The sequence below is a fragment of the Epinephelus lanceolatus genome, chromosome 4 (genome assembly GCF_041903045.1).
Source record: "Epinephelus lanceolatus isolate andai-2023 chromosome 4, ASM4190304v1, whole genome shotgun sequence".
Classification (NCBI taxonomy): domain Eukaryota; kingdom Metazoa; phylum Chordata; class Actinopteri; order Perciformes; family Serranidae; genus Epinephelus; species Epinephelus lanceolatus.
Window position 1 is genome coordinate 27,783,254 of NC_135737.1, and position 16,383 is coordinate 27,799,636.

Genomic DNA, 16,383 nt, shown 5'->3' on the forward strand with positions numbered 1-16,383 from the left:
TAGCATCTCATTTCTGTGTGATCACCCCCATAGTCTTAATAAAATGCAAATTGGTGACTTATTTTAAAAATCATCCCCATACAGTTGTCATAAAGAGAGATATTAGCTATAGAGACCAGAACAGTTCTTTGTACCAGGCTGTACACATATTGATTTTTGCTGTAAAGTTGGTCATTTTGGTCTACGGGGATTGACTCGCTTCTGGAGCCAGCCTCAAGTGACCATTTGAGGAACTGCAGTTTCTGCCACTTGGTGCCGACTTCATTTTTCAGCTTTTGAATTTGCCCCTTGCACTGCATTTATTTAACAGCCATAGATGCCAATTACTGTTTAGATTTACATTAAAACAAATGAAAAGTATAATAAAAGTATATAAAATGCAAATTTTGAATACTACACCAGTGGTTCCTGATTTCTGTGACCTTGAGACACTTCACAAAAAGCAGTGTCTAGGTTTCATGTTTCAGATGTCTTTGAGTTGCTGCAGTTCCACCGAAGAGACATTTCCCCTTTTAATGTCTCTTTTAGTCCCAAAGTGGTCAAATTGTCCAATTTTTAATAACAAAAAAAGCAAAGATCAGAGAAGCATCTAAAGAGATAATACAAATTTGTATGGTTTATTCCTCTTTTCTTTCACATTAATCACATTATGACCCCTCAGATTTGTCTTGGTCTAGGTCTAGCTCTGTGTTGGCCAGCTGCAACAGGGAAAAGCTCCTTATATATTAAAGCATCTGCATTAAATTTTATTGTTATTTAGAATCATACATCAGTTACATGGGTCATTTTACTGCATAAAACATATTTTATTTTAACACTGTTAGTAGTTACATTTGGCTCATAATACTTTTTTACTTTTACTGAAGTGGGATTTTGAATTCAGGACTTTTACTTGTGAGTATTTTGAATGATGGGTGATGATGACATGAACATGAACTAATACTTCCTCCACAGCATCTGTTGAGGGACCCCTCTGCTGTTGCTCTTCCTGAGGTTTCTCCCTTTTTTCCTTGAGGGAGTTTTTGTGATTTATTTTCTGATTAAGGGTCTAAAGATGGACAGTGTACAGATTGTAAAGACCCTCAAGATAAATCAAGGGCTATAAAATGGGCTATAAAAATAAAATCACCATGACATGAAATTATATGCATCAATTAGAGATTGTTCCTAAAAATAAAATGCACTTCAAAATCATCTTAAGTGTCTGCTGAACTTGTCTGACAAAACCATCTGTAGGCTGCTTCTCAATGATGGAGTGGATGAGTGGTCTGGGGAGGCATCACACACACACGTGCATAGAAAACAAACCACAACCACAAATACAGTCGTTCAGCATGTACTATGCACATATAGTTCAGCACTCATGCGGCTCAGTGGCTGACAGAAAGAACAAAGCCTCACTTGAAATTAGGCCCCCCTTGGTCAGAAGTGGAGTCCCCCTGATAACATCACATTTTCCATGTATCGTTGAGAGCTTTAATCAGTAGTCAGCGTACACTGTTTGCCTTTTAGGTCAATAATAATTGTTCTTTTTAACAGAGCACAGCCATAATGTAATTTTCTAACCAGGTTTCAATCAGATAGCTGTGCAGTAAACACTTTATTTTCAGATTAAGTCATATTGCTTGTATGTTTCTGCTGCCCCCCTCTGAGATAGAGTGAATCAGACTACGATAAGAAGTGTGCAACCAGCGCAGGTGAAAGCCCTCCACCACTTAAGACATTAGGGTTGTCTTTTTGTTCTTTCCATAGTAACTGTCCCCTAGCAACAGGTAAGAGTGCTTGTTATAGTCATAGTACTCCATACCCCTCTGGCTCCCTCACACATACCCTTCCTCACCTTCTCCGTCACTCACATCCTCTGTCTCCTCCTCTGTGGCTCTCCTTTTGTGTGTGTTTGTGTCCGTATGTGAGTCAGCTGCATCCTTGGCACCTGGGACATTACCTCCAGTCTCCACAGGGGAAGCTGCGTCGCTGACACTGTGAGTGCTGATCCTTTTCTTCAGTTAATTTGACTGTGATATTTAAATATAAATTTATATAAAACTGTATTACCTGTGTAATTATGTCTTTTGTTTTATTGAAAGAAAAAAAATAATACATGTAAATGGTTGGTTTATTTCTAAGGTTTTATACATTTTCCATGGTAATGTTTTGTATTTCTATTCCTTCTTTATTTTTCTTTCTTTAAAAGTGAAGACTGGCAACAGCAAAGAAATTAAGAATTATGCCGTATCAAATTCATTGACAAAAAACTGAGCATTCTCACCTGTTGCTGATGCTTTCCTATCCTAAGTCATGCACTAGTTTATACACTCGGCTGTATCTGCATGAATGTATGCAGTTGTGTGTGTGTGAAAAAAAGAACGTGTTTCTCCTCTTGTTTGTTTCTGGCTCATCAGGTTTGTTTATCGGGGCTTTGAGCCAAAGTCTCTGCGGGTGTGTAAGAGAGGAGAGGGAGGTCAACATGGGCTCCAGCTCCTCCTCCTATGCCCCCAAAACCATTTACCTGGATGTGGATGGGAAAGTGCAAAAGGTGGGACCAGTTCTGGGGAAATACTGTATTTCTGGAATCTTTTTATTGTTTACATTGTTAAATTCCTTTAAGTTTCCCCTGTTTAATAGAAATGTAACAAGTTTCAGTATGCAATACATTTTGGAAATGTATTTTATGCTGTTTTAAAGGGACTGGTTTTACTATAAAGTTAAGCTTTTTACTTTTGTCTTTTCTTTTAATAGAATTTTTTTATTGTTTATTTTAATTTGCTTTTTTTAATTTTATTTTTTTTTAATTTTATTTATTGTTTTTTTTTTTTTTTTTTTTTGCCAGCAAATAGTGTCATATACCATGAATAGGATTGGGAAAAAATGTAAACGCATGCATGTTACACCATAAGTATGGAAACGTAGAAAATACTTCTATTCTATTTCATTTTTATTTTATTTTATTTTATTTTTGTATTTCATTTTATTAAATTTCATTTTATTTTAATTTTAATTTAATTTTATTTTATTTCAGGGCATTACGGATTTAATAATGGGTTCACTTATAAAACAACCTTAAAAAACTTTAATTATGGCAATTAAATCATTCATTTTGTAATTCGCCTCCTTGACCCACATAGCAGATATTCCCAGTGGACTAACCTCACCTAAGGAGGAAATTAGATGGTGATTCAGAGCAGCTAGCCTCATCCTGTTACTGACAGAACCCCTGTTGTTACCAGCTTACACACAAGTGTTAATTTCTGCTGGTTTACAGCTCTGTTATACACAACAATTGAGCTATTAATCAGTGGTGATGCATAAAAGAAGAAAATGTGGAATGCAAAGTAAAGTGCAACACTGACTCCTTATTTAGTCATAACAAGCAGAGCAACATTTCAGGGATCATTTAAACAGTCATAACAAATGGTTTGAGGCCAAACGTGCCGAGATACAGATAAATAAAACACTTGCTGATCTGCTGATGTAGAGTGCTTCAAGTAGAGAGCTGGCGATGACACATGTCTGTTCAAGAGCTCCAAGCCCACGGCCTGAGGCTGAATGTTTGTCTGCTACACCTGTTCCCTTCAAGATGTAAGACGACAGTTTTTGCACAAGGTTGATGCTCCCACTTTTTGCCATATACATAGTTTATGTAATCTCTATTCATGTACAGTACTAAGTCTTGTCAACTGGGCTGACTGCGTGACAGGCGTGGATAATGTTGCTATCTTCAAGATCTCCATGCACACACTCACACTCCAGCTGTCCTTCCCTTCCCCTCGCTGGTCCCTCAGCTGACTTGACCGTATTCAACCATAAAACGAGCCGACCTTACTTTGCGTTCCCATGTGACTCGGCAGACTAAAAAACGCATGAAATTTGATAACCTTCCCTCCCTGTGTGAACACTGAGGCCTTATATCAAAACCACAGCAGCTGTTTGCGTGCAGGTGTGCCTTTGGAAAGACACAGATTGCACTGTGTTGGGTTTGTGGGCCACAGAAGAGGGTTTCTCATAAAACATGACGTGATAATAAATTACAGCTCTGCTATGTTCATCTGATGTAAAAGCCTTCTGCCGTCAGATGCATATGAATTAATAGAAAATGTGTTTACCTCATAGGTGGTGTTCAGTCGGCACTGCAGCCCATGTGACATCAAGGAGCTCTTGTGTTCCTCGTCTAACATTCCCAGGTTTGTTTCCTCACTTTGTTTATTCCCGTGTATATTACATCACTCCGTAATCTGTCTCTTTATTTGAAAACCATCACATGAAGCTGCTTAAAAATATCACACAATATAATCATGCAGTAAAGCAGCCACTAACATACAACAAAAACCCTGTATGTCATAGTCAGAAAGACATACTGCAACGGCCGTGTACGTCAAAGCACGCTAATAAATCATAAAAGCAAGATGGAGTCATCGTCTGCCTTGAGCTCTGTTTTGCTTTTATTGAGGAAAATAAACTTTTTATGCACCGTTCTTCCAGCTGGAACTCTTCCCTCTTGCTCTTTCAATCCGCAATCCAAAATATTCACTGACTCTACATTATAATATGGGTGAAAACAAGGGTGTGGGTTTCATTTTCAACTTTGCAGGAGACTTTATGATACGAGCCTTTTCTGCATCAATATGTATTTGTCCTCTGCTACAGGAGAGGACGACACATGCATATGCTTAAAATATCTCCCCTGAAATCTACACCTATGGGAGATAATATAGGCCTACTCTAGACACAATGCGCATATGCATTTTTGTGTATATCACAAAAAACAAAATGGTTGAATGTAGATCATTTATGTTTAACTCTACTATGATATTTAACGCTGTCTCACTCCTCAGGGGGAAAAAAGACAGAAACTAATTTCAAAAGATGTCATCGTTTGAGAAATAGTGTAAAACAATACCAAACTGTGTGTTTCTACTTTTCTCCCTTCTCCTCTGATCCTCTCCCTGCAGGAACACTGCTATTATGATGGTGGACCCAGAGGGAGCCATGGTCTCCATAGATCCCACCATGCCCACCAACTCACCAAAGTAATATATTCAATTTGAAGAGAGACTCACACATTACTTTTACAGTGATCAACTGCTTATATGGATTGAAAAGTTTGGGACAGAATCTTTCCTATAAAAATGCTGTAAAAATGATTTACTCATAGTAATCAAGTAATCAATTTTTTAATAAGTGACAACATATGGAAAAACAGTTTAGAACAAGGGTAAATCTGTGCAATTTTTTGTATTTTACTGCTATGATACTTTGCCTTGAGGTACCCTTTCTGCTTTCGGCTGGTTGCCTGAGGCTGCTGCTGCTTGCATACTGAAATCATGATGTGAGAAAGAAAGTCATTTCCTCTCAGTGAAAAATGTAGTCTCCTTGAAGCTTATGACAAACTGCCAAAAATCAGCCAGCAAGATACAGCAGCAAAACTCAGGCTGCCTTGTTTAATGTTAATCTCCTCAAACTCAGAGAAATAATCATGGCTGTTAATGATGGAAACAAAGCAAATGCACATGGGGAGGCACCTGCGGTTGAAGCTGCCCTTGTCAAGTGGATTAATAATGCCTGGTCAGTAATGTCCCATAGGGCGGGCCCTTGATAGCAAAGCAGAGAGTAAGATAATTATAAGGGGGTTCTACTGTATCTATACTTATGTCATCTTTTTTCTAAACCTCTACCTCATTTTAGAGCCTAGACTTTTTTTTTGTCTTTTTTTTGTACAATCTAAAACTTTGGAAACAGTAGCTGACAAAACGATCTCACCACCCGGTCCATTTAGTAGCATTCATAGAGCTTTTGACCACATCTACACCACAGTTATTAAATTGACTCTGTGGTGGTTCTATTAACTGTAAAACAAAACAAAAAGAAATGTAGAAATCACTAAGCCAATGCCAAGAATTCAGAATACTAACTGCTCCTCTGTTTTTCCTCACAGCTGTCTGTACAAAGTCGTCCCTCTGTCTTCTGGTCAGCTTGGAGGTAAGCTGCCACCATTATTTTCCTTTCACTCTAACCACCTCACATTCACACACATTCATGCACCAACCTCACATCCACAGTTTAAATACTACTGTGCTTGAAAATAGCAGTCTTGACAATGTGAGTGCTGTTTACGATAATTTACCAGGAGTGTATTATGTCTGCAGAGAAGGAGGACATGTTTCAGAACGTGTTGTCCCAGGTGGCTGATCAGTTCAGCAGGTAACGCCTCAGTTGTTTATGTTATGTTATGGCTGAAGCCTGCCCTCCCCCACCCTCACACATACCTCACACACATACCTGACACCAGGGACTTTAAGTGATAACGCAAGCTTCAACCCATAGAGGCAAGTTTAAATCAGTTCTTTCACCTTTGTTGTTTATTTTTTAGGCCCCCTTCCAGGTTTATTTTGTCGTTATGACCAACGAACCATGTGATATATGTGTCAGTCTCTTATCGTTTTCTATTATCCCCTCTCACAGAGCCTTTCGCATCAACGAATTGAAGACTGAGGTCACCAACAGGCTAGCAATGCTGGAGAAGAGAGTGGAACGTAAGTGGTACATTTTATAGTTAACCTTTAGTTTAAATAAAAGGATCCCAAGAAACTGTGATATTTCTTGTCATTTTGTTCCAGTGGAGGGCTTGAAGGTGGTGGAGATTGAGAAGTGTAAAAATGATCTGAAGAAGCTACGAGATGAGATGACTTCAAGGGGTGGCAGCAGGTGAAATGAATAAAAAGTTGGCCCTGACACACCATGTCAACAGTTGGTCGCCGGTCAGTGTTATCGCACACTGTTAGCAGTAGTCGGCCCATTGTCGGCTTTTTCTTAACTGCTTCAGCATGTTGAATCAGCATCAGAGAAAGCGGAGTCTGTCCGTGAATGAAATCACTCTAATTTGCAGTTCAGTTCAGTGCATGAGAAAAGAAATGTAACTGAAACTGAAACTTGTTTTATTAGGTAAGATTATCCTTTTTTAGCCATTGAGCTCATTGGCAGAAATGGTTCGTACTTGTTGGGGTTATTGTTCGCTAGCGTATGGTGAATGTCAGTCATTCTATCAGCATCGTGTTGTGTTGTTAATGTGCTAACTGGCTAACTAGCATCTTGAGTCTGTCCTGTCGATCTCCTGGTTTCCCAGTTTCAATAACAAATACACACTACTGCTGCCTGCTGGTATGGAGAGTCTGCGGTTGGTGCAATTTTTTTGCTGAGTTACAGGCAAGGTAGCACGGTCTCACTCCGATGTTGTCGATATCCTGCGCTGGGGCAGTGACTTGGGGCATCAGAAACCAACGAAATAGGCATCCCTTAACATCGGCGGGTGGGATTTGTGGTGGGTGGTTCCAACAAGCACCAACTTTCACCTGAGAGAGCAGTGTTCACGTCCCGTAAGATTCTAAAGCCAAACCCTGTTCTCTTTTCCTAACCCTAACCACTTTTTTTTGTTGCCTAAACTTAACTGTGTTTTTGTTGCCTAAACCTGAACACATGCTTTTGTTGCCTAAGCCCAACCAGCTATGTTCGTCGTTGAAGGTAACAAAAAAAAACACGTCAATTTGCAGTGTTGTTGTACCGATGTAGTGCGTTTATTTTGAAAGAGACTGTATGTAAACGTTAAATTTCCTGTGAAAGTGGAAGTGTATCTTGAAAGAGCAGAATTTGACACTGTGTCCCAGAACATCAACAACCAGTGCACCCAGAGTACCTTGCACGTCGTATATGGACGTGGAAAGTCCATGGCCAAAACGTCATTATGTGATGAAGTTGGAGTGAGAATGTGTTGGGCAAGGTAATGCGACGAAACATTCGGCCTTCGTCAACACTAGTTCTTTAATGTTGGTTCGGTGTGTCTGGGCCTTTAGACATTTAGACATCTTACTTACAGATGTCAACAGAGACCAAATCATGTCTTTTTTCCTTTTATTTCATTTTTTAAATCTAATTCAGAGTGAACTGTCCATGCAAATACAACTTCTCAGACGATGGGAAGAAAGTCACTCCTAGACGAGATGTCCCCAATTACCCGAAGGTACGTCCAATGGGACTATTATTTTCATTACTGTTGGACAAAGCTAGCTCTATAGACATTGTGATGGTCTTGTTTATTTGGCAAATACAGTACACACTGTCTCAGGAGACCATTGAGGCGCTCAAGAAGCCAACGTTTGATGTCTGGCACTGGGAACATAACGAGGTTTGTTGACATTGCTGCTCTATAACTCAATCAGTCAGTTCCATTCTATGTTATCCAAGTGACTAAATGTCCTTTCTCTCCCTTTGTGGCTGCAGATGCTAAGTTGTTTGGAGTATATGTACCATGACTTGGGACTGGTGAAGGAATTCAACATGAACCCGATCACACTCAAACGCTGGCTGGTAAAGTCAGAGCTGTAAAGGACAACTGAGCACATGAATATTCTGCATAATACCATGCACATGGTGCAGATTTCAAACAAGCTTTTGCTGGAAAAGCAGAGGGGTCACTATGAGTAGTGTCAGTTTTCTGACACAGACAACAAAACCATGTTCAAATGGTACAGGGCTGGAGATACTGAATGAATAATCTCTCTTGTCTTCTAGTTGGCAATTCAGGAGAACTACCGTAACAACCCTTTCCACAACTTTCGCCACTGCTTCTGCGTTAGTCAGATGATGTATGGCATGATTCACCTCTGCAACCTACAGGTATGCTCACAAGTTCTTACAAGTCCTATTTTGTTTGACCATCCAGTGACTACGCAGGCTGGACATTTTGCCAATTTTTGGATAGTTTGTAATAACACCTTTCATTTGCACTGTTGTCCAGGAGAAGCTGACTCTCACAGACATGGGGATTCTAATGACAGCTGCAGTGTGTCATGACCTGGACCACCCTGGCTACAACAACACGTAAGACCCACTATTCTCTCCGTAGGTGTGTTGACAGATGTAGCGCTGCAGATGCCCATTGACCCCAGTATGTTTTGACATCCTCTGCACAACACTGTTGTCAATGAACTGTGAAACTAGTTCAGCATGGAGAGAGTTCAGGTATGAAAACACACCGATTCACATTATTGTGTTGTTTTTGGTCGGAGTTTTGGGAAGGCCAGGACCTTTCTTATCAGGGAAGCTTCATGGGAATATAATATCAATCCATCCATTCACCCGTGCCATCCATCTACCAGGTACCAAATCAATGCCCGCACAGAGCTGGCAGTGCGCTACAACGACATATCTCCACTAGAGAACCATCACTGTGCCGTGGCCTTCCAGATCCTTTCTCTTCCTGAGTGCAATATCTTTGCAAATGTGGATCCTGAGGCCTTCAAACAGATCCGACAGGTGAGATGTAAAACTCTCACTAGTCTATACATGCCAAGCATGCTGAGTTTTATCTTAATCCTACACAGTCTTGTAACATATGGAAATATTCATCATAAAGGTTCAGTGTGTAGGATTTAGGGGGATGTATTGGCAGAAATAGAATCTAATATAATATGCATGTTTTCTTTAGTGTACAATTACCTGAAAATAAGAACAGTGGTGTTTTCATTACCTTAGAATGAGCTATTTACATCTACAAAGGAAGTGGGTCTGCGTCTACGTGTTTCTATAGTAGCCACCTGCAAACAAACACTGGCTCTAGATAGGGCTATTTGTGTTTTCACAATGGCCATCATAGTAAGTAGCCCCACCATAATGAGAGCACTGAAAAACACTGATTTTTTAAAACTGCTTTATTTAGTGTTCTTAGCTTTTTAAATCACCAGGTCCATTTGTTTTGGAGAGGAGGAGACCTCTGCGGATAATTTGGCTCCAATAAAAACCTCCTGAACAATCAACACTGAGGGAATTCTAACCGGTAGAAGTTTCAGCTGGTTGCAATCTGCATTCCTCGCCCCCAGATGCCACAAAATCCCCCTAAATCTAACACACTGTTCTTTAAAGACTATTTTGATTTTAAATGTAAGCAAATGTCTTGCAAACAGACTTTGGTTTTGCTTTTATACTTCCAGGCAATCATCACCCTCATCCTGGCCACCGACATGGCCAGACATGGGGAGATACTAGACTCCTTCAAGCAAAAAGTGGATAACTTTGACTTCACCAATGAGGAGCATGTGACATGTGTATGTATACATTATGCCTCATGAGATCACGTTGCATCTCCACCCGACAGCAGCTGTTTATTGCTCTGCACATGCCTATATCTGTTGAGTGTGCTGTAATCAGGAAAGGCCAAATGGATTGTATTAGTGTAATAGGGAGAGTAGTCACAGACATAAAGGAGATGATGATGTATGCATATGATGATACAAAGGATTCTACGTCCTGTGTTTCATATGTGATTATGTTTTTACATGTGCATGTGTTTTCAGCTGAAGATGGTTTTGATCAAGTGCTGTGACATTTCCAACGAAGTGAGGCCCACTGAGGTGGCTGAGCCATGGGTGGACTGCCTATTGGAGGAGTATTTCATGCAGGTGACCTCAACCAAAGCTTTCACATAACCCATGGAAATCTATTTTCTAAATCAATCATGTCAACTCAAGATGAAAGAAAAAGCACATTGTAAAAAAAAATAGCTACCCATGATCATCGACGTTTTGTACCAAATGACAATATTTCCACTTTTGTGCTTCCCAGAGTGACAGGGAGAAGTCAGAGGGTCTCCCTGTGGCTCCCTTCATGGACAGAGATAAAGTCACCAAACCCACTGCTCAGATTGGATTCATCAAGTTTGTCCTCATCCCGATGTTTGAGACTGTCATGAAGGTAGGGCGATATGTTTGTAAGATGTGTTCTTTTACAAATACAGACACTGATTTACAATGAATGTTCTTACTGTGGTGCCCAACAGCTTTTCCCTCAGATTGAGGAGATCATGGTTCAACCTTTGAGAGACTCTCGAGACCACTATGAGGAGCTGAAACAGATTGACGATGCCATGACAGAGGTAGAACCTATTTTATTTTATCTATCTATCTATCTATCTATCTATGGTTCCGATGATATCTTATGAAAATGCACATACAACAGTTTGTATATGATATCTAACAAATTAGCTCCCCACAAATAGTGCCATTGTTTTGCACTCAACGTAAAGCTCCGTACTTAACATATCGTTTCGTAGGCTAGGGTTAGGGAAAGAAACATGCTGACAAAGTACCTTAAAGTAACTCAAAGTTGACTTGGTTTCACACCAACACCAGTTTGCTGGGATAAAGTCCTGTATTTGTTTGTTGCTTACACGAACTTTCTTTTTTTTTCTCCCATGAGCACATTGGCCAAATAATCACAGCTTCCTGATTACGTGGTTATGAATTAATCGTTGCCTAACTTTTCGTACGTACATGTGCAAACTGCATGAGAACAGCCTGATCTATCCAGCTAGCTAGCTAGATAACTAGCTAGCTAAGCACATAAGGTTAGGTTTAGAAAAAGACACATGGTTGGGTGTCATCATGTATTGAACATAAAGTTATGTACCTAATGTAATGTTCATAAGTTAGGTTTTGGAACAGAAACTTGGTAACAACGTGCCTTAACCCATACGCATAGTGCGTCCAGATTCACACCCGTTCTTCTCTGTGGATTTTCTCCATGACGAGAAGCCACGCATGTCACGTGAAACAGCGGAATTGTAGCTTTCCAACAAGGCCAAGCACTTGTCGGTAGTCCAATGTTTTCACAGCGAAAAAAACTGATAAAGTTACAATAAAATGATGTATAACAGATGTATAACACATCATTGTGCTGTCATCCCATCACGCTATAAATCCAGATCAGTTGTATACAAAATAAAAACCTGATGAATTTCTTTACAATCCATTATACAGATCTTGTTATCAGTCACTTCATATAGTGAGGAATATCTTATCTTACCACGTCTTAGGCTTGCGTGTGTTTCTCCCTGTCTATCCACATTTGTAGTCCGGCTTTCAAGATGCAAATATCTCCATATTGTCCAGTTGACACTCCATCAAACTTTATATGACAAGACAAGCGCACTTCACCTTTGCGCACCCAGACAACTGTAGCCTAATTATGCATGCTGACAGGGCCATAGTCACCATATACATTGAGGGGGACACGTGCCCCCCCACCAATGCCCAAAATGTTCCCCCAATATATAACTGAAACTGAAAAACAACAACAAACTTTGTTTACTGCAAACAAAGTGGCAAATATTATCTTGGAGGACATCATTGCACTTTGTTGACTAGTTTTCTATGATCTTAGATGTAAATATTGCATGTTTCTTTCAGATAAAACACATTTTTGACTTGTGAATGAGTCAATGGAATTTCTTGCAATAATGAAAAAATGCTGGCAATCATGTCCGCCTGGCACAAACCACACGTTTTGGACAACTGTGAAGTGACAGAATGTCCCACCATCATGGTTCTTATATTGCCAGATTCCAGAGAGTCTCCCCTCTTCATATATGGCAGAATATGTCAACTTCCAACTTGCTATGCTGAGATACATGTAAAAATGTAAGAATTTAGGCACGGATTTGTTTTTTTCATTGATATAAAAATTAATATAAAATACAGGCACATAGAAGGACATGGAATGATGGCAAATCTGGTTAGCCCAGATTGTCCTGGAAAAAAACAAGATATTGCATGTGTATGTAGCCTTTATAATGACTGTGATATGAGCTTAAAAGTAAAGGCAGTAAAAATACCCCAAAAACATCTAGGGCCCATAGGGTTAAATAAACTCAACGTTTCCTTGGTTTCACACCGTCCCAAACCCCAGTTTCCTGGGGTTAAGTCCTGTGTTTGTTTGTTCCTTACACAGACTTTCTTTCTTTACTCCCATGAGCACAATGGAAATGTAATTATAGCCTTCAAGATTACATGGATTATAAATTAATTGTGGTGCATTACTTTTTTTGTAGGTATTCTCATTGTTTTATACTTATCGTAAAGCTACGTACTCAACATAATGTTATGATGGTTAGGTTTAGGCAAGTAAAGCTACACAGTTAGGTTTAGGCACAGTCAAGCTATACTAAAAACCCACACATCTCTATGTTATACTCTGTTAAACTATTTTCAAATGATCACAGACATGTCAAACTCCATCACTTGACACTCACAGAGTGGGTAAGTTGTAGGGAGAGTTAAAATATCACTGTTTTTTTGTTAGTAAGAGACATTTCACAATGTGAAAACTTGAAAAAAATAACCATTTACAGTAAAGGCACAGTTCAGTATTTTGGGAAATATGCTAATTCACTTTCTGCCACTCTCACATCTGTATCTATTTGATATAAGGAAGCCAAACTTAACACAAAGACTGGGAATGGGGAAACAGCTAGCGCAGCATTGTGAAATAGTAACAAAATCTGCTGACCAACACCCCTAAAGCTCTATATTTAACATCTAACATTTCATCTTCAAAAAAGCAACATCTAAAAGCAGTATTTCTGTGTTTTATGGAGGGCCATGCGCCAAAATATATCTTGGCTCTGACCAGTTGCGAGTCAGATCAAGCCAGTTTTATTAATATAGCCCAAAAAAAGAAGCTTCAAATTACAGTCTGCATCATGTTCTGTTTTGCTTCTATCCTAAGACTCTTGAGGCAACTAGCAGAGACTCCATGTGAAACACTAATGTATTTCAATTACATTTTTTTATGAATTCTCTGCCAGAAAGCAAATGAGCATATTTCACCTCATGGTTGTGCATTTGAATTCTGGATATCTGAATATTATTGTTATCGTGATACTTTTAGTGACAACAAACACAGTGAACAGGAGTGGTTTGAGCCTGCACACACAGGCAAAAGTGACATTTCTGCATGGTCACAAACATATTTTTGTGCCTGTACGGCCATACCACATTAAATTTAGTTTGGATTACACTGGCAGTCTAGTCTAATCTAGTTTATTGGTTAAAACAATTGCAGTAATACAGGTATCCTGCTGTGAGAAGGAGGCACGTAGAGAACGAATCCAAGTCAATCTACATAGTACCATTTCAGCTTTTCACCTGGAGCTACTTAAACTACTAATTATCAGTTGTGAAATTTGTGTCACATGGGTTGGGTCTCACACACACACACACACACATACACACACTACACACACCCATCCAGCCACTTGCTAACATAAAGGTGTGTCTTTTGTTCAATGAGGCACAGAAGAAAAAAACTGAAAATATGTCATTAGGCGGGAAGAAGAAGTAAGCTCTGCAGTGAGCGAGCGCAGTGGTATCTGTGTAAGTAAAAGCAACTGACTGCTTGGTTGTGCTTTAGTGTTTAGTGTTAGTGCCATGAATGCGCTCTGTCTCTGCCTCTCTCTGGCCTCTTTGCAAAGCAGCTCTCCTCCTCCATACTGAACTCTATCTACAAAAGCCACACCTTTCGGAATGTGCAGCACTTTCATCACCTTGGATTCGCCTTTTAAGTTAGCGCACAGGAGTTCATATCGATTTACTCATAAAAAGGGAAAACCAAAGGGGGTGATTCCGTTTAGTCCGCTCAAGCAAAATTGGTTCAGCGTGAGAAATTCTTGGCAAGTGCAAGGGTTTCGGCTGTACAGAAGTGAAACAGCCTACAGTGGGAAAGAACAGTTCATCAGCTGACTAGAAAGAAACCTGAGCATTTTATTGATTCTTTTTTATTTTCGTAACATAATGACAGATCTGTCAGGGCTGAAATCAAAGTGGTTAAATTGTTGCTCATTTCTTTTCCTCTTAAACACCATATTACATTATTTTCTTACACTGACAAGGTGCATTTTCCGCTCATGACTTGAACCTACAACCCTCTTTTTTCATTTTACACTGAACCTTTTCACAGAAATGGAATAAAGTCGCCACTAGACTCTGAGTAAGTTTTGACTCTCCACATAAGGAGGTCAATTCTCACTCACAGCTCTAAGGCAAGTTCAGTCTGTTAGTCTTTATCTGTGGTGGATGATAACCACCCAGACTTTTGGTGGTACGGTATGGTTTGTGCTGATCTAGGTGCACCGCCTTGTCAGTTTTTTATTTTAAACCTAGTGTTAGTTTCCTTCTTAACATCCTGCTGTTTCTCTCTGCCCTAATCCGAACTCTTATTTTATTTCAGGGGTCTTCGTTTGTGATCAAACTCAGGAAAGACTTTAAAACATCTGAGTGAGGCCTCGGCGAAGACGTTCTGAGCTGTGTTGTGAAGATGCCAGATGGATCAGGATAAGAAGGGAGAGAAAAGAGACTGCTTGGCTGCATGCTGAACTAAACTTAGGCATCAAGATGGCACATCTTGAACTTTGACTTAGACTTTTGCACTGGATGTAACAGAGGGGGAGCTGCTGACCCCTGTGTATATGTATGGTGTTTATGTTGTTCACTCTACGCTTTTTTTAAAATTTCATAGTGCCTCAAGAGTTTGAAGATCCGGTTTCTCCAAGAGCGATTCTATTTTAAGACTGATTACCATGCATTTAAAGAATATACAACAGCTGCAAAATAGGCCTCATGGAAAAACATTTCCACAACTGTAACTGATCATATATGTGGTCCTAATTTTTCAAATAGAGGAATGAAATTAACCAGAGTGGGATGTTTTCACCTCACTGTAGCAATACATGTTTGATTGATATGGTGCACTGAGTGTTTTTCCAAAGAATAATGCAGCTTCGCACCTTTTTTGTTCACACACACTGAGCAGTTCATTAAACCATCACAAGTCTTTGTGTATTCTCTTACCTTCCAAACCTTTTCAATAAAATAAAGCCACACAGGAGCACATATTGTCCCAGGTGTTACATAATCCTGTAAAAAAGTTCTGATGTCCCACAGTAGATGTAAAACTGTGCTTTGTATGTCTGTTCATCTGTCACACACTGTCTTTATTTATAAAGGTTAGACAACACACATTGTGAGTGTCTTCAGAGTGTTTCCACCGAAAGTCAGTCACTTTATGTAATAGAAAATATTTTTAAAAAACAAATATGAACCCCCCCCCTGCAGGCCCACCACCCGCAGAGGGATCCAGAAGGGTTCGGTGCAATGTGGATTGGGCAGCAGACAAAGGCGGGGGCCTTGGCGGTCCGATCCTCGGTTACAGAAGCTGGCTCTTGGGACATGGAATGTCACCTCTCTGGCGGGGAAGAAGCCAGAGCTTGTGGAAGAGGTTGAGCGCTACGGCTAGATATAGTCGGCCCCACCTCGACAGATAGTTCCGGCTCTGGAACCCTAGTCCTTGAGAGGGGTTGGACTCTCTCCTTTGCTGGAGTTGCTCCGGGTGAGAGGCGGAGGGCCGGGGTGGGCTTTCTGATAGCCCCTAGACTCTCTGCCTGTACGTTGGGGTTTACCCCGGTAGACGAAAGGGTTGCTTCCCTGCGCCTTCGGGTCGGGGAACGGGTCCTGACTGTTGTCTGTGCTTATGCACCGAACAACAGTTCAGAGTACCCACCCT

The 16,383-nt window shown here is 40.1% G+C and overlaps 1 protein-coding gene across 3 annotated transcripts; it reads left to right on the forward strand.

Moving 5' to 3' along the window:
• Nucleotides 1-1,846: 1,846 nt before the first annotated feature.
• Nucleotides 1,847-15,836, forward strand: pde9ac (phosphodiesterase 9ac). 3 transcript variants are annotated; one of them, XM_033630773.2, is made up of 20 exons: nucleotides 1,847-1,982; nucleotides 2,403-2,536; nucleotides 4,111-4,181; nucleotides 4,950-5,027; nucleotides 5,933-5,976; nucleotides 6,144-6,198; nucleotides 6,460-6,530; nucleotides 6,615-6,702; nucleotides 7,930-8,011; nucleotides 8,102-8,176; nucleotides 8,272-8,358; nucleotides 8,563-8,667; nucleotides 8,789-8,871; nucleotides 9,150-9,306; nucleotides 9,981-10,094; nucleotides 10,344-10,448; nucleotides 10,612-10,740; nucleotides 10,826-10,921; nucleotides 14,116-14,198; nucleotides 15,052-15,188. In XM_033630773.2, the coding sequence occupies exons 2-19, from the start codon at nucleotides 2,468-2,470 to the stop codon at nucleotides 14,164-14,166; spliced, it is 1,560 nt and encodes a 519-aa protein (XP_033486664.2). In that variant the 5' UTR covers nucleotides 1,847-1,982; nucleotides 2,403-2,467; the 3' UTR covers nucleotides 14,167-14,198; nucleotides 15,052-15,188. The 3 variants fall into 3 exon arrangements, with proteins under 3 accessions (XP_033486664.2, XP_033486667.2, XP_033486665.2); XM_033630776.2 differs by having other exon boundaries at nucleotides 14,122-14,198; XM_033630774.2 differs by lacking the exon at nucleotides 14,116-14,198 and having other exon boundaries at nucleotides 15,052-15,836.
• Nucleotides 15,837-16,383: the final 547 nt, after the last annotated feature.